General features: G+C 37.8%; 1 protein-coding gene across 2 annotated transcripts in view; it reads left to right on the top strand.

The window, feature by feature from the left end:
• COPA (COPI coat complex subunit alpha) overlaps positions 1-22,032 on the top strand; it is a 51,191-nt gene that overhangs the window by 5,653 nt on the left and 23,506 nt on the right. For both annotated transcript variants that reach the window (XM_007171764.2, XM_057538530.1), the window contains exons 4-10: positions 1,483-1,563; positions 3,605-3,681; positions 4,414-4,523; positions 9,755-9,864; positions 11,252-11,351; positions 12,289-12,424; positions 13,082-13,164. In XM_007171764.2, the coding sequence (XP_007171826.1) occupies positions 1,483-1,563; positions 3,605-3,681; positions 4,414-4,523; positions 9,755-9,864; positions 11,252-11,351; positions 12,289-12,424; positions 13,082-13,164 (697 nt within the window). The remainder of the gene's footprint in view (positions 1-1,482; positions 1,564-3,604; positions 3,682-4,413; positions 4,524-9,754; positions 9,865-11,251; positions 11,352-12,288; positions 12,425-13,081; positions 13,165-22,032) is intronic.

Raw genomic sequence — 22,032 nt, 5'->3', positions numbered from 1 at the left:
GTGGTTTAAATTTATATTTCTCTAATGAAAGTGGGATTATCTCGAAAAGTCATGTTTATGGACCATCATATTGTTTGCTATACCCAGATAAATGTAGTATTAGTATAATCCTGATTTACAAAGAGTAAGACAGGAATCACAGATGGCCAAGGTCTAAAAACCCTATAGGTCTTTCAGAATTCACAGTGCTGGAATTTGATAGAGGACTATAAAGGAGTCAAGACAATTTGAAGCTAGAAATATGAAAGTTTAAAATGCTGACCTCTATAAGAGGAAAAAAAGCTAGTTACAGAATAGTATTTATGGTATGATCTAATTTTTGTGTGAAACTCAAACTCCACTGTGTATATGTATATTTATTTATAGATGACTCAACAGATGAAGGTGAAGGTATTGGAATATTTTCACTTTTCGTGTTATTTACCTTTTCTCATTTCTGCTGCACATACCTTTTGAGCATGTACTAAGTGTTAGCTGCTATGTTCGGTGCTAGGGGTATAGTGTTGAGCATGATGGACAAGGATCCCACCTTTAGGGAGCTTACATTCTTTTTTGGACAATCAGACTTAAGGGTTATTCAAATTTGTTACAGGAAATGGGATTACCTTTTGTGATTTATGAAAGAAAATTTAACAGTTTTTAAGTAAAAATAGGAAAGAATAGTAACAACCTGGCCTAGATAGATTATAAACAAGCATTAAATGTTACAGCAGAAAAAAAAGGCATCTGACCTCTTATTTTTACATTTTTGGGAGTTTTTCTGGATGGGAAGTGTGAGCTGTCGTACACTTATGGTCCTGGTTTCAGCATCTTCCTCAATTGTGTCCATTGATGCCTGATACTTTGGTAGTTGGCTTAACTTCTTATCTGAATATGATGTTTTTCTGCTTAGCTCAGCCTAACTGAGCAATGCAGTATTTTCCATAGTGATGAGCTAAAATATGTTTGCATGATAGATGAGTACAGACCATGAATGTGTGGGCATCATTTGCCATCAAATTAGGAGTCTAACAAAAGATGATGCTATATATTATACCATTCTTTCCTTTGCAGTCATATCCATCCTACTTTTTTTTATCCTGAGCTAAGGTGATAGGTAAGCACTAAGTAAGGGATCTGTATTCAAGCTAAGAACACAATAATGCAGTAGAAAGAATTTCAAGTTGAGTCTTAGATAAGCATTTTGTCTTATGTTATCAAATACAGATGGTTTCTTCCCAGAAAAAAAGAAAAACCTTTCCATAATTTTATCTTTAGGTTTCCCTAGCCTTGCCCTTTTTCCCTCCCTACACTTTGTTTAGCTGACTTATATTTTCATTCATGGTCTTTTCTCCTCCAACCTTAAACAAGATTCCCTGTCAAGATTCTTACCTATTTAAAAATGCCAAAATATAAATCCAAACTTGTTTATTGAGAAACCTGGGGCTTATAGAGGTGCAAGACCTTACGTCCTATTCCTTAGTTGAATTTTTCTCTTTGCAGGTTTGGAATTACAAGCTTCGGCGCTGTCTCTTCACATTGCTTGGGCACTTAGACTACATCCGCACTACGTTTTTTCATCATGTAAGTAGCCATTGTGGCTCTTGTTTTAGAGCATTCTTCAGTTTCCCTGTAGGAATCTTCTACTTGCTCCTCAAGAATTCATGCTTTGATAACAGAATTATGTTATTGGTTCTTCTAGCATCTGTGAGGTGTTGACCTTTCTGCTTTGTTTCCTTCTGCAAGAGGAAGCACTCAGAGTTATATTTGAATTTAATTTAATTGGATTCAGTGGGCTTTATGAGGAAGGCATTGATACTCTGTAGGGAAAAGCAGAGATTTGATTTTAGGTTTGCTGAGCTAGCACACAAAAGTTTGCAGGCTAATCACATGTAGGGTATTATTAAATAGTGTGTCTAGAAGAAGGTCAAGGTAAGATGCCATTTTGATGAGCTAACAAATGTTTTGAAACATTAACAATCATGTACTTTCATCCTAGGATTTTAGGGTCTGGTAGAGGCTATTGCTTTAGCCAAGCTTACTACCTTTCTCGATTTGTTAGGTATCACAGTAGACAGATACTGAGTTACAGATTAGAGACTCCCAACCTCTTAATCTAGTCCCAACCTGACTGGATTTCTCTATAATTATATGCTATTAGAATTAACTTCTACTATTCCTTGACTCTGAGTAAACTAAGTCTCTTGAATTAAGTAAGAAAGAATATCATGAAATAAACAATAAATTCCTGGCTAATAATACTTTATCCTTTTTTAAAATTAAAAAAATTTTAGGATAGAATAGGAGACAATGAATGCTAAAATTATAGCTGAAACATTTGAGAATGAGGGCCATTCAATAAGATAATTTACTCAGAAGGAACTAATTGTCATTGCCATTCAGGACTTGCTGAAGGCTCTTGCCTAGAACAAGTTGCCGTTCAGCTGGAAAGTTATGAAAAGCTTATTTCCTTTTATTTTTTCAGTTTAATAAGTATATTTGTACCTTGTGCTTATTAAGTTCGTTGTTAAGCACTGGAGATACAACTGTGACTAAGAAATACTTCCTTTTCGTAAAAAGCTTGAAGACTCTAAAAGGGCTGAATTGTTTTTACACGTTACTTTCTGCTTTGTTTACTGAGACTTGGGAATTTTTTGAGACTGGATGGTCTGACAGGGAAAAGTCAGACTTTAAAACAATATTCCAGGGGCTTCCCTGGTGGTGCAGTGGTTAAGAATCTTCCTGCCAATGCAGGGGATACGGGTTTGAGCCCTGGTCCGGTAAGATCCCACATGCCGTGGAGCAACTAAGCCCGTGTGCCACAACTACTGAGCCTGTGCTCTAGAGCCCGAGAGCCACAACTACTGAAGCCCGCGTGCCTGGAGTCCATGCTCCGCAACAAGAGAAGCCACCACAATGAGAAGCCCGCGCACCTCAAGGAAGACCCAACACAGCCAAAAAAAATTTTTTTTTTTAAATTTATATTTTATTTATTTATTTTTGGCTGCGTTGGATCTTCGTTGCTGCACACAGGCTTTCTCTAGTTGCGGTGAGTGGGGGCTACTCTTCCTTGTGGTGCACATGCTTCTCATTGCGGTGGCTTCGCAGCATGCGGGATCTTCCCGGACCAGGGTTCGAACCGATGTCCCCTGCATTGGCAGGCGGATTCTTAACCACTGCGCCACCAGGGAAGTCCCAGCCAAAAATTTTTAAAAATAATAATAAATAAATTTATAAAAAAACAAACAATATTCCAATCTTAGGGTTAAAGAGAAGAGATCCTTTCACAAGATCTTAATTTACAAGATTATTTATAAATATAAATCATATATACATATGCACATATGTAAAAGTAAACGTAAATATGTGTTATACTCTTTGCCTCTGAGAATCTATTATGTCTGGCTTCTACTCTTAAACCTTATAGCTGAAAATGCCAAAGGTGGGAAAAGTTGGTAGAATGGTAAGGAGGAATAGATAACTAGCCTGATAAATCAAAATCGTTTAGAAACTAGCTGAGACGTTAGGCAACGGAATATTTCCTCCAAAGAGAGAAATGGGTTACAGGAGCCTGGAAGAACACATTTGTTTCATGTTCAAACCCTTTGTCTGGAATATTTTTCAGGAATATCCTTGGATTCTGAGTGCTTCAGATGATCAGACCATCCGAGTGTGGAACTGGCAGTCTAGGACCTGTGTCTGGTAAAGCAGGAGACAGAGAGCTGAAAAAACTTTCATTTCCTAGTATTTTCATAATCAGCTTCTCTTCAGAATAATCATCTCCCTTCACTAATGGGCTATGTCCGCTGATTAATTCCTGATTATATTTGTAAGACACTCTTGTGTATAAAATGATAAATACAGAAGCAATCTCATTAGTAATATACGAACCTGGATTTACTGGTCATTTCTTACCAGGCAAAGGAGGTCATATAGCTAGGCTTCTAGAACAAAATTTTTGGCTGGTTTTCAGTTCTGTTCCCGTGAAACCTGAGTCAAGATCTAGACTTCTGTCCTGCTTTGTATTTGGCTGTAGAGCTTTCCATAAGTATGTAAGGACTATTTAAAGTGATGGCCTTTAAGAGGGATACCCCACTAAAATCGAACATAGCTTCCAGTATGAGTTACTAAGATTTCATTTATTTTGGTATTTTACTGCATCTTTAATCTGAGAGGAAAGCTGTACAGTCTCAGTTCTCCTGAAATTAGTAATATGTAAATACTAAAACATTACAGGCAAGAAGAGAGCCACTCTTGAAACAGCTGACCTTGCTTATTATTATTAGTTCAGAATTGTTAGGATGACTTGCCTTTGCCTCCAAAAAAGTATAATTGGACCTGCATCTGCTCAATATGGAACATGGTATTTAGCATGTAGGAATCTGTTGATTCCTGCCTCTAATTTGGTATTGTCTTTCTTTTTTCCTCTTGCAGTGTGTTAACGGGGCACAATCATTATGTGATGTGTGCTCAGTTCCACCCCTCAGAAGACCTGGTTGTATCAGCCAGCCTGGACCAGACTGTGCGCGTTTGGGATATTTCTGGTGAGCTGCCCAAGTTCAGGGGACAACCTAGTGGTGTCTGGCGCAAAACTGCAATTGCTTAAAATAGTGAGGGTAGTTGGCTTAGAACAGGAAAACTGAGAATATTCTGTTCTCATATAATAACGTCTTTGATTTTGAGGGTATTAAATCTGCTTTGATGGTTCTTCATGTTAGAGGTATTCTAAGAAAAGTGGCTGCTCTAGAAAATTTATTTTAATTTGAAGAAAATTTCTCCTTTTAGTTAGTTCAGTTTTAGGGAGTATTTGATTAAGAATCAAGCTTTCCACTAAAATAAAAAAAAAAATCTTTGACAAAAATGAATTTTGGGAGTAGATTAGTGCAGGGAATCAGGGCTCTTGGATCCTGTGGCTTCATTCAGAAACAGGAAAATCCTTCTATTATATATCTTCTAGTGTAAGGAGCATGAGGGTTGGAGGAGGGATTTTCACGTCCAGAAAACCTTTTAACTGGCAGACTTCTAGGATGAAAAATAACTTGTAGATTTTGGATAGTTGTGATAATCCCTCCTTTCACAGTTTGTATACAGTGTCTTGATTTTGGGATAAGGATTTAAATTTTTAGTGCTTTATAGAGGAGAACTGAGAATTTAAATGCAGAGGAAGGACTGTACCTATGAGATTGACATGCTGGAAAAATGGAAGTGCTTTGTTGAGAAATGGAATAGGGAAATGAAATTCTAAATGCTATGGTTTTCTGCCCAGTTAAATTTACTTGTCACTTCCTGAATTGTTTCTAGTTGTTTGTTGCCTTAGAAATTCTTAGAGATTGGGTTCTCTGAAAGGTCCGTGACTAGACCACAGCACACTGTTTTCATTCTGTAAAAGGAAGGACTCCTCATAGGTCCTTGCCTAGTTCTTTGTGGTAATAAAGAACGTTGATAACTTTTCCCAACTCCCTTGTGGCATGGTGGGCTGAGGCAGTATGATACTTGCTGTTTTAAAAAGCAAGTTAAGTCAATTTGGATTCCTGGGTGCAGCATTTGAAATGTTATAATAGCTGGTGTTTAAGATTCATGTAGTATAGAGACAAGCCAAGGGGAAGATGAGGACAGTTGGAAGTAGAACCTCTGCTGTGTTTTACATTCTACAGTAGAATCATGCTGTGTTTGCAGTTTCAAAGGTTCAGAATTAGAAGGGAGTGGTATAAACAAGATTGTCTTGGAGATAGGGCAATTGTCCTCTCTTCTGCTAGGGCTTTTGCCATTGCAGTTTTTCGTCAGACTGGCTAGGCTTTTTGAAGTACACCCAGATGTGACCAGCCATGCCAGCAGAAGGTGTTAGGCACAGGCACTGTGAGCCTGTGTCCTCTCCTCACTGCTAGTACCAGGGAGCTTACTCTTCACTCCAGCAGTAACCTAGCTGTGGCTTTCCATGGTTTTTCACGTGCACGCATTCAAAGCACCCTCTCTGTCTCAGGATATGGGAGCCTGATGGGGTTCGATCCCAGGTCATGCTGTTCCAGCTAATCAGGGGCAATTACTTAGAATAACCTTTCCCAACTGGGGATCTGTGAGAGAATTACGTGCTACTCAAATATTTTGAGTGACTGTTTTCTCAGTTCTTCTAAGAATGGTGTACAGGTAATGCCATTCTAGATCATAGAGAAGTTAATTTGTTACATGCATAAACTGGTGCTTTGGCCACTGGGGCTTAATTCTTTCATAGTGCATCGGGTTGGAGGGGCCTTATACTGCTCCACTCTTAAGAGTACTGTTTATGTCACCTGATTCTGGCAGAGCAGGTTCCCTGTGGCCTAGCTAAAGCAATTTGGGGCACTTAGGTGAATGGATTCTCTTTGGTCATCATGAAATGCCCAAGGCAAGAAATCCTTTTCTTCACTTTTGTAGGAAAACATATTTGCATCAGAATCAAAGGCCCTAAATCAGAGAAGAGAGGGAGAGGGTCTGACCCCATTTTGGTTTATGCTTGCTCTTGAATGTGTAAAGTGCATGAATTACTATATAATAACATTACAATTGCTATACTTAGTATATGTGATACTGAAATTTTGTACTAATCTTACTAATGTTAATTCTCTCTTTACCGTTTCTAAGTGTTTTTCTGTACTCACAACTCTCTTGATTTCCAGTAACTCCTTAACCAGAGTGGAAGGAGATGCTTTGGTATTTAACCAAGTGGAAGGAGCTTTTGGATTAGACTTACGCATTCTTTCCTTTTCTGGAAGTCAGCATACTCTTTTTAGCAGAGTTATTTTGCCTGGGTTCAAATAAATCTGAACACAGGAAGAGAAATTAGCAGTCAGCTCTGTTAGGAACCAGAGTTAATATTTCCAGTGTTTCCAGGAGGGAAAAAGTTAGTTCTGAGTCAGAGAACAAAACCCCTCAAATTTAGAGGACTGGTGAAAATTCTAATCTTTCTGAGTGTCTCTCTTTGAAGGGGGACACTCTCTGAACTAAGTAAATAATAAGGAAACAGAGGTCTTTAAGGAAAACCTGTCTTCTTGATACCCCTTCTATTAGGATTAACCCACAGGGCTTAGCTTAACTTGATCTTTTGTATTAGCCTGGCAAAAAATATTTGTTTAAAAGGGAATATATTTACAACCTAGATTTAAAAGATAGGTTACTTTTTTAGCTTGATCTTCCAAGTAAACTGACAGTGAAATTATTTTAATGTGCTTATACTTTTGCATGTCAAGCCCATGTAATTCAGTCTTAATCTTTGAAATGACTACTAAAAAAGTATTAATTTGCTGCCAAATCCTGTCCTCATCCCTCTCATTTTACTACTTCCCCTGGTTCCCACTGGGAAGTGTGCGTCAAACTGGTCCATTCTGAGAGTGTCGTCCCCTCCCTCTGGATCTGAGTAGCTGCTGTAGAAATTTTCCATCTGTCGTTCAGTCCTAGTGAGTAGCTTGTCGAAGGCTCAAATATTTCTTCTCTAAATATCTTTTCACTGCCTGTCACTATTCATCTGTCTGTTTTTGCTCTTCCCCTTTTCCTGGATCATTACAAGCAAGTGCAACAAAGGCTTCCATTCTGTCATACAGCTTTCCTTTTAATGTGTTTGTTGAAGCTTATTGGAGGTGAAGTTCCTCACAGCTGTCTGTCTTTGTATCTTCCTTTGAATCTGTTTCCTACGCCAGACTCATTAGAAAAAGTTGACAGATCCCATTAAAGGGATAAATGAAATAAGTGAAAGGAGGCATCCCTGTGATGATGTATTCATGAAGCCTTAGGAAAATGAATTTTTTTTAAAGCATTGGTTTTATTTCTTTCTACCTGTTGGCTAAATGCTTATCATGGACAGGGTACAAGATAATTAAAACTGTCATGTCCTTTTAGGCACTTGCTTCTCTGATGCTGATGTTTAGGTGCCATTGTACTAGAAGAGATACATTGTAATTTTAAAACAGTGAAGATAAATACAATCATTGAACTTAATATTTTGTATTTTCTTACAGGTGCCAAAATTTAGGCTTAAAACTACGTAGGTTTTATTTTAAGTGATAGCTTTTATTTCCCCCCTATTACAGATATTTGGTTTTTTTACTTTATAAGTGCCAGGTAGTTTCATCTTCCTCTCCCCCCAGCCCCCAAATACTCCAAAAGATAGGATTTTAGTCCACATTCTATTTTCTCATCTGTAAGCTGGTATAATTATCCCTGCTTGCCCACCTCAAAGCATCATTACCTAGATCAGCTTTGAAAACCACAAAGTGCTTTTCACCTGTAAGGTAGTAGTGTTACTGTAATTTTGGTTCTGACTATAACACAAAATATCAAATTTTAAAGACAGGTTGTGGTTGAGCCATAATTGTGGGCCCTATACAAATAAGACTCTCCTTATCGTGGTGTCTTTTTTGTTTTGTTTCGTTTTGTTTCTTCCTATCTATCTATCTATCTATCTATTTATTTTTAGCTGCATTGGGTCTTTGTTGCTGCACGCGGGCTTTCTCTAGTTGCGGCGAGTGGGGGCTACTCTTTGTTGCGGTGCGCGGGTTTCTCATTGCAGTGGCTTCTCTTGTTGCAGGGCACGGGCTCTAGGCGCGCAGGCTTCAGTAGTTGTGGCACATGGGCTTAGTTTCTCCACAGCATGTGGGATCCTCCTGGACCAGGGATCAAACCTGTGTCCCCTGCATTGGCAGGCGGATTCTTTTTTTTATTTTTAATTTTCTTTTAACATCTTTATTGGAGTATAATTACTTTACAATGTTGTGTCAGTTTCTACTATATAACAAAGTGAATCTGTTATATGTATACATATAGGCAGGTGGATTCTTAACCACTGCGCCACCAGGGAAGTCCTTTTCTGTTGTTTTTGAATTATGGGCTGATTTCTCCCTATAGTCTCCAAAAGTTTTAATGGCAAGATACATATATTCAGATCTATAACCAGTCTTTTGAGCAAGTGTTTAAAGGGATATGACAGTTTTAATAATTTTTGTCCCCTGTCCAAGAGTCAAGAAGAAGATATGAGTACACTTTTTGCACAATTTGTAGTTTTACAATATCATCCACCAAATAAGCTGTTTTATATTTGATAGTTTTAGTTTCCTTAACTCCTTTGGAACTTCCCCATGAGTTGCCTAGAAGCTTCTAGTTTGAGAAACACTGAGCTGTGGCCTCCCCAAATGAGTTTTCTTTAAAAATTTTTTGAGATGATAGAAGAAAAGTTGCTATAGATTTCATAAAGTTGAAAGTAGAAATTGAATGTTTACCATTTGAGGCCACATTTCAAGAATATTGAAGAATGGAAATGGGCGTTATCTCAAGTAGACAGCTCTTGAGATGAGGTTTGTTGAAGAAATTAGCTATGTCAGAAGTTTGGATTGTCCTCCTCTGGGAAGAAGTCCCAGTAATGGGTCTGTTAAGGGAGCAGAAGAGAAGATAGTGAATGTACTTCACTATTTTGAACTTTTTTGTTTGTTTGATTTTTGTTTGTTTGTTTGTTTTGGCTGCACCGCACGGCATGTGGGGGATCTTAGTTCCCCAATCAGGGATTGAACCCACACTCCCTGCAGTGGGAGCGTGGAGTCTTAACCACTGGACCGCCAGGGAAGTCCCTCGAACAGTTTTAGAAAGAGATAGATAGGAGCTCTTGCATCTTTCTTTAGTCTCTCTAAATTTCTTTTTCCCTTCTTTTTCCTTAATGTTAGTCTATCACTGTACCTTTCTGCATTTCTGTCACTGTGCTCTTTTTGGTAACATTATGTTTACATTTTTCATCCCACTCCTTACCCCTTCAAAGGTCTAAGGAAAAAAAACTTGTCCCCTGGTGCAGTGGAGTCGGATGTGAGAGGAATAACTGGGGTTGATCTGTTTGGAACTACGGATGCAGTGGTGAAGCATGTACTGGAGGTACTTATCACTATAGCTAGTGGCTAGATGTGGGCTCTTCTCCAGGGAAACAGTGACAATATGCCGTTCATTTATTCATTCCTTCAACAAAGACTTATGCAGGGTTTACTGAGTGCCAGGCACTGTTTGAGGCACTGAAAATAGAATAGTGGGTGAGCCAACAGAGAAATGAAGCTTATGTGCTACCTGAGGGAGAGTCATGTTACCTTATAAACATGAAAGCTGGCACAGGCTCCATCACCGTCCCAAAGCAGAGCCCATTGTCAAGCCTCTTGAAGGGGAAGGGGAGGATGATAAATCAAAGTTATTGAGAACCAACCATGTGTAAATAACTTGCATGCATGGTGGGAAAATAGAAAAGCGTAAGGGAAACAAACTAGATGTTTTAAAAATATCTAATCCTTACTGCTATCTACTGGTAGAGATATTATTAACCTCATTTTGCAGATGAAAAAATTGAGATTTACAGAAATTAAGTGGTTTGCCAAAGTCTACACATGTCTAGTAAATTGAGGAACTAGGCTTTGAACTTGGATCTATCTGACTCCAAACCGAGGTGCTTTTCACCGCAGAATGGTACCTCTCAAAAATACTGCTAATTCGAAACTACCTTATCTGTGATTCTGTTATGATACAGAGTGTAAACTTATAAATAGGGTAAAAGATATCTTAAAATCAGCAGTTCTTAAACTTTTTGGTCTGAGGACCTTTTTATACTCTTAAAACTTATTTAGGACCCCAGAGAGTTTTTGTTTATGTACATTATATCTGTCAATTTTTATCATATTTGAAATTAAAACCAAGAACTCTTAAAACATGGACTATATAAGGATAAAGTCTATTAGCCATCAAAGCAGTGACATCATCACATGTCATGTAACCTCTGGAAAACTCTACAGTCATGAGAGAATAAGAGTAAAAGGGGCAAATAACGTTTTAGTAGTATTATGAAGATCGTTTTTGACCCTGCAGATTTCCTGAAAGGTTCTTGGAGCTCATCTAAGAGTTTCTTGAGCACACTTTGAGAATTTCTTCATTAAGTTATAAAATTGGTCTTTATTCTTGAGATGCTAATAACTAGTTGGAGAAATAAAATATAAGTAGACAAGTAACAAAACAAGGTAGTATGTCCCAAATGCAAATGAAACTGAATTTGGAAGTAGAAGAATTTGGGAATTCCCATGAGAATTGGGAATAATATTAGATAGATTGATGTAGTAATTCTCATGGTCAAATCTTAGAGCAGCAGTCCCTTGAGTCTTTTCACATGAAGAGTAAAAATCAGAGACATCGTTTATAACCACTAGCATGGTCCATTGGTTTGCTTTGAGTAACAGATATAAAGAACGACTTTTTTAGTTTAGAAGAACCACCTTTTTTTGTACAGGGTCATGATCGTGGAGTTAACTGGGCTGCCTTCCACCCCACTATGCCCCTCATTGTATCTGGGGCAGATGACCGTCAAGTGAAGATCTGGCGCATGAACGGTGAGTGAACCAGTGACAGTATCACCATACCTAAAATATTGGCTGATGGCCAGCAAGGTGAAGTAGCAAGGTTTTCCAGACTTAGTGACCCATTTTCCTACCTTAGGTTGTTAGGCTAATCCTGGGAGCATGACAATTGCCTTATTCCCTTTTTTTCCTTTGATGGCATCCTGATTTTGAGGAGTATGAACATAATTAAAAATAAGAATTCATTTATTCAACAAATACTTATTGAGTACCTACTTTGTACTAACCATTGTTCAGGGTTCTGAAGATAACAGTGGTGACTGAACCAGATAACATTCCTGCCATATGAAGATTCCATTTAGTCTATAGTGGCAGCTAGTGACAGAGCAGGGTAAGGAGATAAAGAATGACAGAGAAGAGGTGTTATAATTGATAGGAGGGTGAGAATGAAATAACAAAGAAATATGTAAAGATTCAGAGTCTTGGGCTTCCCTGGTGGCGCAGTGGTTGAGAATCTGCCTGCCAATGCAGGGGACACGGGTTCGAGCCCTGGTCTGGGAAGATCCCACATGCCGCGGAGCGGCTGGGCCCGTGAGCCACAATTACTGAGCCTGCGCGTCTGGAGCCTGTGCTCTGCAACGAGAGGCCGCGATAGTGAGAGGCCCGTGCACCGCGATGAAGAGTGGCCCCCGCTTGCCACAACTAGAGAAAGCCCTCGCACAGAAACGAAGACCCAACACAGCCATAAATAAATAAATGAATGAATGAATGAATAAATAAATAAATAATAAAAATTGGAAAAAAAAAAGATTCAGAGTCTTAAATGAAGAAAATTGCCCTATTAGAAAGGAGTTGGTAACTTTACATTTTGTAGTAGTACCTAGCATTTGGTTAGTGGATGTCATAATTTGAAATCCCAAACTTAAAGTAGTAGGGAGTTGTGGTGACCTAATTCTTTTTCATTCTTCAGAATCAAAGGCATGGGAAGTTGATACCTGCCGGGGCCATTACAACAATGTATCTTGTGCTGTCTTCCACCCTCGCCAAGAGTTGATCCTCAGCAATTCTGAAGACAAGAGTATCCGAGTCTGGGACATGTCTAAGCGGTAAGGGGGTTACAGTGGTGTGTGACCAAACCCAGGGGAAAGCCCCTTTCTCTCTCTTACTCTCTCTCTTTTTAAAAATTAGAACACTTTTTGTTTCTCATCATCCTCAGCATGTAGAAAAATCAAATTATATATTATGAAAATGCGAAGGGACCTAGTGTTAGCCAACATTTACAAATCTTACATGAAATAGAAATTTCTGTGTATGTTCTTTTTCTCCTCTAAATTTAAGCAGGTTCTTCTGTAGCTATAGAAATAAGAAATATTAAATGAAAACAGTACAGTAGAAAATTATGATGAGTGGGGGAAGTTGTAATATCAAAATAGTAGAGTCAGTTTGAAGTCCTCTTTTTTTTTTTTGGTCATGCTGCACGTGGCATGTGGGATCTTAATTCCCAGACCAGGAATCGAACCCAAATCCCCTGCACTGGAAGTTTGGAATCTTAACCACTGGACCACCAGGGAAGTCCCTGAAGTCCTCTTTCTGTTCCTTGGTAGAATTTATCATGACTGTCTTTATTTAGAATATGCAGTTCACTGTCCTTGATTTAGCTTTTTAAACAGTGTGCTGGCCTACCACTTAATGCTCTTGTATGTGATAGGCTGAAGTTTCCTTGGAAATTAATATTTTTCTTTGTGTACCTTTTACTTTCCTAGGACTGGGGTTCAGACCTTCCGCAGGGACCATGATCGTTTCTGGGTCCTAGCTGCCCACCCTAACCTTAACCTCTTTGCAGCAGGTAAAGGCCATTTCTTCTCTTTTTTCCTTTGGTTCAAAGTTTATAAGACTTGAGAGTGATTCTCCATTAGCTTTGTCTCCAGCAAGTATATAGTAGGATGACAAGGAAAAATAGAAGTCTGAGAGCCACCTAGTTGAAGCTTTTCTCCTTTTTAACTCCCTTACCTTCTTAGTATAGTGTTCTTTATCCACCAAAATTCATTTAATAGTAGAGCCCATTCTCTCCCTTTTTTTTTTTTTTTTTTTTCTTTTGTCCATGCCACACGGCTTGTGGGATCTTTGTTCCCCTACCAGGGATTGAACCTGGGCCCTTGTCGGTGAGAGAACTGAGTCCTAACCACTGGAACTCCAGGAAATTCCCCTAAAGCCCATTCTCTTTGATTAGTTCCTAGGAGACTTAGAGGCTAATGCTGGACACTTGAGGTTCCTAGACTGAGGAGCTAGAAGCTGAGTTTTATTCATTCATTTAGCAAATACATACTGAGTATCAACCCTAGTCTGGGTGCTGGTATTCTAGCAGTGCATAAAACAATGTCTCTTACTTTATAGAACTTTTTTTGAGTTATAATTAACTTAAAATATTTTATTAGTTTCACAACATAGTGATTTGATTTTTTTTTTTTTATAAATTTATTTACTTATTTATATTTGGCTGCATTGGGTCTTCGCTGCTGCGCGTGGGTTTTCTCTAGTTGTGGCGAGCGGGGGCTACTCTTGGTGTGGTGCGCGGGCTTCTCATTGCCGTGGCTTCCCTTGTTGTGGAGCACAGGCTCCAGGAGCACAGGCTTCAGTAGTTGTGGCACACGGGCTCAGTAGTTGGGCTCGCAAGCTCTAGAGCGCAGGCTCAGTAGCTGTGGCACACGGGCTTAGTTGCTCCACGGCATGTGGGATCTTCCCGGACCAGGGCTAAAACCTGTGTCCCCTGCATTGGCAGGCGGATTCTTAACCACCGTGCCACCAGGAAAGTGCCGATTTTTTTTTTTTTATTTTAATTTTATTTTTTTGTCTTTGGCTGTGTTGGGTCTTCGTTGCTGCACGCGGGCTTTCTCTAGTTGCTACAAGCGGGGGCTGGTCTTCATTGTGATGCGTGGGCTTCTCGTTGCAGTGGCTTCTCTTGTTGCGGAGCACGGGCTGTAGGCACATGGGCTTCAGTAGTTGTGGCTCACGGACTCTAGAGCGCAGGCTCAGTAGTTGGGACGCACGGGCTTAGTTGCTCCACGGTGTGTGGGATCTTCCCGGACCAGGGCTCGAACCAATGTGTCCCCTGCATTGGTAGGCAGATTCTTAGCCACTGCACCACCAGGGAAGCCCGATTTGATATTTTTATACATAATGAAATGATCACTACAATAAGACCAGTTACTGTCTGTCACCATACAAAGTTCTTACAATATTATTGACTATATTCCCTATGTGTACATTACATCTTCATGACTTATTTATTTTATACCTATTTTATACCTGGAAGTTTGTACCTCTTAATCCCATTCACCTATTTCATCTGCCCCCCTACCTCTCCCTTCTGGCAACCACCGTTTGTTCTCTGTGTCAAAAAGTCTGTTTCTATTTTGGTTTTTTGTACATTTGTTTTTTAAATTCCACATATAAGTGAAATCATACAGTATTTATTTTTCTCTGACTTATTTTGCTTAGCATAAATAATACCCTCCATGTCCATCCATGCTGTTGCAAATGCAAGATTTCATTCTTTCTTATGGCTGAGTAATATTTCATTGTATATGTATACAACATCTTCTCTATCCATTCATCTATTGATGGACACTTAGGTTACTTCCATATCTTGGCTGTTGTAAATAGTGCTTCAATGAACATTGGGGTACATATATCTTTTTGAATTAGAGTTTTTGTTTTCTTTTGATAAATACCCAGGAGTGGGATTGCTGGATCATATATGGTAGTTCTATTTTTAATTTTTTTGAAGAACCTCCATATTGTTTTCCATAGTGGCTGCAACAATTTAAATTCCCACTAACGGTGCACAAGGGTTCCCTTTTCTCCAAAGCCATGTCAACACTTGTTTCTTGTCTTTTTGATAATAGCCATTCTGTTAGATGTGAGGTGGTATCTCATGGTTTTGATTTGCATTACTCTGATGATTAGTGACGAGAACCTTTTCATGTGCCTGTTGGCTATCTATATGTCTTCTTTGGAAAAATATCTTTTCGGGTATTCTGCTTATTTTTAAGTTGGCTTATTTGATTTTTGATATTGAGTTGTATGAGTTCTTTATGATTTTTTTTTTTTTTGGCCACACCACATGGCATGCGGGATCTTAGTTCCCTGACCAGGGATCGAACCTGGGCCCCCTGCAGTAGAAGTGTGGCGTGTTAACCACTGGACCACCAGAGAAGTCCCAGTTGTATGAGTTCTTCAGATTTTGGATATCAACCCCTTATTGGATATATTGTTTGCAAATATCTTCTCTCATTCAGTAGGTTGCCTTTTTGTTTTGTTGGTGGTATCCTTTGCTGTACAAAAGCTTTTTAGTTTGATGTAGTCCCATGTGTTTATTTTTGTTTCCCTTGCCTGAGGAGACATACCCAAAAAAATATTGCTAAGACTGATGTCAAAGAGGTTACTGCCTACACTTTCTTCTAGGAGTTTTATGGTTTTAGGTCTTACATTTAAGTCTTTAATCCATTTTGCGTTTATTTTTGTACATGGTTTAAGAAAGTGGTTCAGTTTGATTCTTTTATATGTAGCTATCCAGTTTTCCCAACACCATTTATTGAAGAGACTGCCTTTTCCCTGTTGTATATTTTTGCCTCTTGTCATAGATTAATTGACCATGTGAGCATGAATTTATTTCTGGGCTCTCTATTCTGTTCCATTGATCTATGTGTCTGTTTTTGTGCAGTATCATACTGTTTTGATTACTATAGATTTCTAATATAGTTTCCAGTCTGGGAGCATGATACCTCCAGTTTTGTTCTTCTTTCTAAAGATTGCCATGGTGATTTGGCAACTTTTGTGGTTCCATACAAATCTTAGGAGTATTTGTCTAGTTCTATGAAAAATACCATTGGTATTTTCATAGGGATTGCACTGAATCTGTAGGTTCCTTTGGGTAATATGGACATTTTAACAATATTGATTCTTCCAGTCCATGAGCATGGTATATCTTTCCATTTATTTGTGTTGTCTTCAATTTCTTTCATCAATGTCTTATAGTTTTCAGAATACAGGTCTTTTACCTCCTTGGTTAAATTTATTCCTAGGTTTTTTATTCTTTTTTGATGCAATTGTAAATGGGATTGTTTTCTTCATTTCTCTTTCTGATATTGCAACAGATTTCTGTATATTAATTTTGTTTCCTCCAATTTTACTGAATTAATTTATTCTAATAGTTTTTTTGTGGAATCTTTTGGGCTTTCTATATATAGTATCTTGTCATCTGTAAATAGTGACAGTTTTATTTCTTCTTTTGCAATTTAGATGCCTTTTCTTTTTCTTACCTAATTGCTGTGGCTAGGACTTCCAATACTATGTTGAATAGAAGTGACGAGAGTGGGTATCCTTTTCTTATTCCTGATCCTAGTGGAAGAGCTTTCAGCTTTTCACCATTGAGTATGATGTTAGCTGTGTGTTTGTCATGTATGGCCTTTATTGTGTTGAGGTATTTTCCCTCCATACCCACTTTGCTGAGAGTTTTTATCATAAATGGATGTTAAATTTTGTCAAATGCTTTTTCTACATCTATCGATATGATCATATGATTTTTACCCTTCATTTTGTTAATGTGGTGTATCACATTGATTTATGGATGTTAAACCATCCTTGCATCCCTGGAATGAATTGTGCTTGATCATGGTGTATTATCCTTTTAATGTATCGTTGTATTTGGTTTACTAGTATTTTGTTAAGGATTTTTGCATCTATGCTCATCAGGGATATCGGCCTATAATTTTTGGTTTCTTATGGTTTTTGCCTGGTTTTGGTATCAAGGTAGTGCTCTCCTCATTAAATGAGTTTGGAAGTGTTTTTTCCTCTTCAAATTTTGGAATAATTTGAAAAGGATAGATATTAACTCTTCTTTAAATGTTGGTAGAATCTACCTTTGAAGCCATCTGGACCTGGACTTTTGTTTTTTGGGAGTTTGTTGATTACTGATTCAATTTTGTTAGTAATTGATCTATTCAGGTTTTCTGTTTCTACATGAGTCAGTCTTGGAAGATTTTATGTTTCTAGGAATTTATCCATTTAGGTTGTCTAATTTGTTGGCATATCATTGTTTGTAGTATTCTCTTATAATTCTCTTATAATCAGTCCTTTGTATTTCTGTGCTGTCAGTTGTAATTTCCCCTCTTTCATTTCTGATTTTATTGGGGCTCTCTTTTTTTTTTTTTTTTTTAAATTCCACACCTCTTTTTTTTTAATTTATTAATTTATTTATTTATGGCTGTGTTGGGTCTTCGTTTCTGTGCGAGGGCTTTCTCTAGTTGTGGCAAGCGGGGGCCACTCTTCATCGCGGTGCGTGGGCCTCTCACTATCGCAGCCTCTCTTGTTGCGGAGCACAGGCTCCAGATGCACAGGCTCAGTAATTGTGGCTCACGGGCCTAGTTGCTCCGCGGCATGTGGGATCTTCCCAGACCAGGGCTTGAACCCGTGTCCCCTGCATTGGCAGGCGGATTCTCAACCACTGCGCCACCAGGGAAGCCCTCTCTTTTATTTTTTAATGAGTCTGGCTAAAAGTTTGTAGATTTTATCTTTCAAAGAACCAACGCTTAGTTTCATTGTATTTTCTGTTGTTTTTTTAGTCTCTGTTTCATTTATTTCTGCTCTAATCTTTATCATTTCTTCCTTATACTCACTGAGCTTTGCTTGTTCTTCATTTTGTTATTTTTTAAATCTACTTTTAGATTGCTTGAGATTTTTCTTGTTTCTTGGGGTAGGCCTGTATCACTATGAACTTCCTCTTAGAACTGCTTTTGCTGTGTCCCATAGATGTTGGACACTTGAGTTTCCATTTTCATTTGTCTTCAGGTATTATTGATTTCCTCTTTGATTTCTTTGTTGACTCATTTGTTGTTTAGTAGCATGTTGTTTAGTCTCCACATGTTTGTGTTTTTTCTAGTTTTCTTCTTGTAGTTGATTTCTAGTTTCATATTTTTTGGTGAAAAAGGCACTTGAAATTATTTCAGTCTTAAATTTATCAAGCCTTGTTTTGTGGCCTAGCATGAGATCTGTCCTGGAGTATGTTCAATATGCACTTGAAAATAATGTATTTTACCACTTTTGGATAGACTGTTCTCTATCTATTAATTCTATCTGGTCTAATGTGTCGTTTAAGGCCAGTATTTCCTTGTTGATATGATCTGTCCATTGATGTAAGTAGGGTGTAATGTCCCCTAGTATTATTGTGTTATTGTCAGTTTCTCCCTTTATTTCTATTAATATTTGCTTTATATATTTAGGTACTCCTATGTTGGTTGTATAAATGTTTGCAAATGTTATATTCTCTTGTTGGATTGATCCCTTTATCATTATGTAATGCCCTTCTTTGCCTTTTGATATGATCTTTGTTTTAAAGTCTATTTTGTCTGATATGAGTAACGTCCTAGCTTTCTTTTCTTTTACATTTGCATGAAATATCTTTTTCCATCCCTTCACTTTCAGTCTATGTGTATCTTTAGATCTGACTTGAGTCTCTTGTAGGCAGCATATAGATAGGTCTCATTTTTTTAATCCATTCAGCCACTGTAAGTCTTTTGCTTGGTGCATTTATTCCATTTACCTTTAAAGTAATTATTGATAGGTATGTGCTTTTTGACATTTTGTTAATTTTTTTCTGGTTGTTTTTGTAGTTCTTCTCTGTTCCTGTCTTGTTCTCTTGGTTTCTTCCCTTGTGGTTTGATGGATTCCTTTAGTGTTACATTTGGATTTGTTTCTCTTTATTTGTTGTCTATCCATTGTAAGTTTTTGTTTGTGGTTACCATGAATTTCATAAATATTGAACTGTATATATATATTTGTCTATTTTAAGCTGATAGTCACTTAAGTTCAATGGCATTCTAAAAGCACTACATTTTTACATGTACCCCATTTTATGTTTTTTATTTCATATTTTATATCTCTTTATTTTGTGTATACCTTAACTATTTTTTGTAATTATAGTTGATTATACTGCACTTGACCCTTTAACAACGTGGAAGTTAGGGACATTGACCCTCTGTGCAGTCTAAAATGTGCGTATAAGTTTACAGTTGACTCTCTGTACCTGTGGTTCCGTATCTGCAGATTCAACCAACAGTGGACTGTGTAGTATTATTGTACATATTTAGTGAAAGAGAACTGTGTGTAAGTGGACCAGTGCAGTTAAGATCCATGTTGTTTAAGGGTCAACTCTGTTCTCTGGTCTTTTAACTTTCATACTAGCTTTTTAAGTGGCTGATCCACTGCCTTTACTATGTATTTGCTTTTATCAGTGAGATTTTTCCTTTGATGTATTTTCTTTTTTTTTTTTATCTTTTTAAATGTTTTTTAAATTTATTTTTGGCTATGTTGGGTCTTCGTTGCTGCACATGGGCTTTCTCTAGTTGCGGTGAGCGGGGGCTACTCTTCATTGTGGTACGTGGGCTGCTCATTTCAGTGGCTTCTCTTGTTGTGGAGCATGGGCTCTAGGTGTGCAGGCTTCAGTAGTTGTGGCACATGGGCTCAGTGGTTGTGGCTCGCTGGCTCTAGAGCACGGGCTCAGTAGTTGTGGCGCATGAGCTTAGTTGCTCTGCAGCATGTGGGATCTTCCTGGACCAGGGCTCGAACCCGTGTCGCCTGCATTGGCAGGCAGATTCTTAACCACTGCACCACCAGGGAAGTCCCTCATATATTTTTTTATTTCTAGTTGGTGCCTTTTCTTTTCTGCTTGAAGGAGACCTTGACATTTCATGTAAGGCTGGTTTAGTAGTGAACTCTTAGTTTTTGCTTGTCTGAGAAACTCTTTCTCCTTCAGTTCTGAATGATAACCTTGCTGGATAGATGCTAAGTGGTAAGTCTTTTCCGCTCAGCATTTTATATGTATCCTGCCATTCCTTTCTGGCCTATAAAGTTTCTGCTGAAAAATCAGCTGAGAGTATTATGGGGTTTTCCTTGTATGTGATTAGTTGTTTTTCTCTTGCTGCCTTTAACACATTATTGACCAGAGATGTATTAATACATCTTTTGTTACCTGAATGTTATTGACTGGAGATGTATCAATACGTTTTTAGAGAGTGATACAATTAACATCACCATACAAAGTTGTTAGAGCTTAAAATTGATCAAGGGTTCATTATACAGCTTATGAATGTCGTTATCATTTGCATTTTGCTCCATTAGGTTTTTGTTCCAACCTTGTGTATATTATAAACACAAGTTTGTTACCAGAAAATTTTCAAAAATGATGCATCGCGAGATTTTGAGTGAAGAAGAATTTTTCGGTGAATTTTATGCAGATACTTTCTCTGATTGTCCAAGTGACATATATACTAGTGTCTCAGAAGATGATAGTTCTTCAGAATATAGTTCTGATTCAGACAATGTAAATGTTAGACCAACAAAAAGACAAAAAAACTTAGTGATTGATTCTGATATGGAAAGTGAAAATGAAACTCATGGTGCTGGAGAATGCTCCCTTGCTTCTGCAGAAGAGTGGATTGCAGACAACATTTCACAAAAATTAGAAGACTTTACAGGTGTGTCAGGTGTAACTATTGAATGTAATAACCTGCAAAGTGTTAGTGAAATAACAATTAATTTTTGGTAATGACTTTTTCGAGTTGGTTGCTTCTCAAACAAACTTGTATCACCAACAGAATGAAAAAGCATATAAAAAGTATGATAAGGCTTTAAAATGGACTGATGTAACCAATAGTGATATGAAGAAGTTTCTTGGATTAATATATTTTTTTAAGAGGTATGAAGCTTCCTTTATTTTTTTTTGAATTTTATTTTATTTTATTTTTTTATACAGTAGGTTATTAGTTATCTATTTTATACATATTAGTGTATATATGTCAATCCCAATCTCCCAATTCATCCTACCACCGCCCCCCCGCCCACCACTTTCCCCCTCTTGGTGTCCATACGTTTGTTCTCTACATCTGTGTCTCTATTTCTGCCTTGCAAACTGGTTCATCTGTACCATTTTTCTAGATTCCACATATATGCGTTAATATATGATATTTGTTTTTCTCTTTCTGACTTACTTCACTCTGTATGACAGTCTCTAGGTCCATCCACATCTCTACAAATGACCCAATTTAGTTCCTTTTTATGGCTGAGTAATATTCCATTGTGTATATGTACCACATCTTCTTTATCCACTCGTCTGTCGATGGGCGTTTAGGTTGCTTCCATGGATTAATAATTTTGATGGGACAAATAAGAAAGTCATACTGGAAAGAATATTGGTCGACTGATCCCTTACTTGAAACACCTATCTTGCCAAAGATTATGACGAGAAGAAGGTTCGAAAAAATAATGACGTTTGTTCACTTCAACAATAACTCAGAAACTCTACTTCCTGCAGACAGAGAGGTTCAAAAGTTAAACCTCTTTTGGATTATTTTCTACCAAAATTTCCATCGATCTATATACCCAAACAAGAGCTATCACTTGATGAGGCAATGATAAAGTGGAGAGGATGACTCAGATTCAAAACCTATAATCCCAGAAAACTTACAAAATAAGTTTGGTCAGGATGGTTAACGAAAGTGAAACTGGGTACATATGCAACCTTGAGATTTACATGGGTGAAGGATAGAAACTGCAAGAAACAATTTTATTGGTCCTACAACCTTATCTTGGTTCATGGCACTGTATTTACCAAGACAATTATTAAAACAGTGTGTCCACGTCTGAAATATTGTTGAAA

This window comes from Balaenoptera acutorostrata, chromosome 1 (assembly GCF_949987535.1).
Source record: "Balaenoptera acutorostrata chromosome 1, mBalAcu1.1, whole genome shotgun sequence".
Lineage (NCBI taxonomy): Eukaryota > Metazoa > Chordata > Mammalia > Artiodactyla > Balaenopteridae > Balaenoptera > Balaenoptera acutorostrata.
This window is presented reverse-complemented; position numbering and strand designations above follow the sequence as displayed.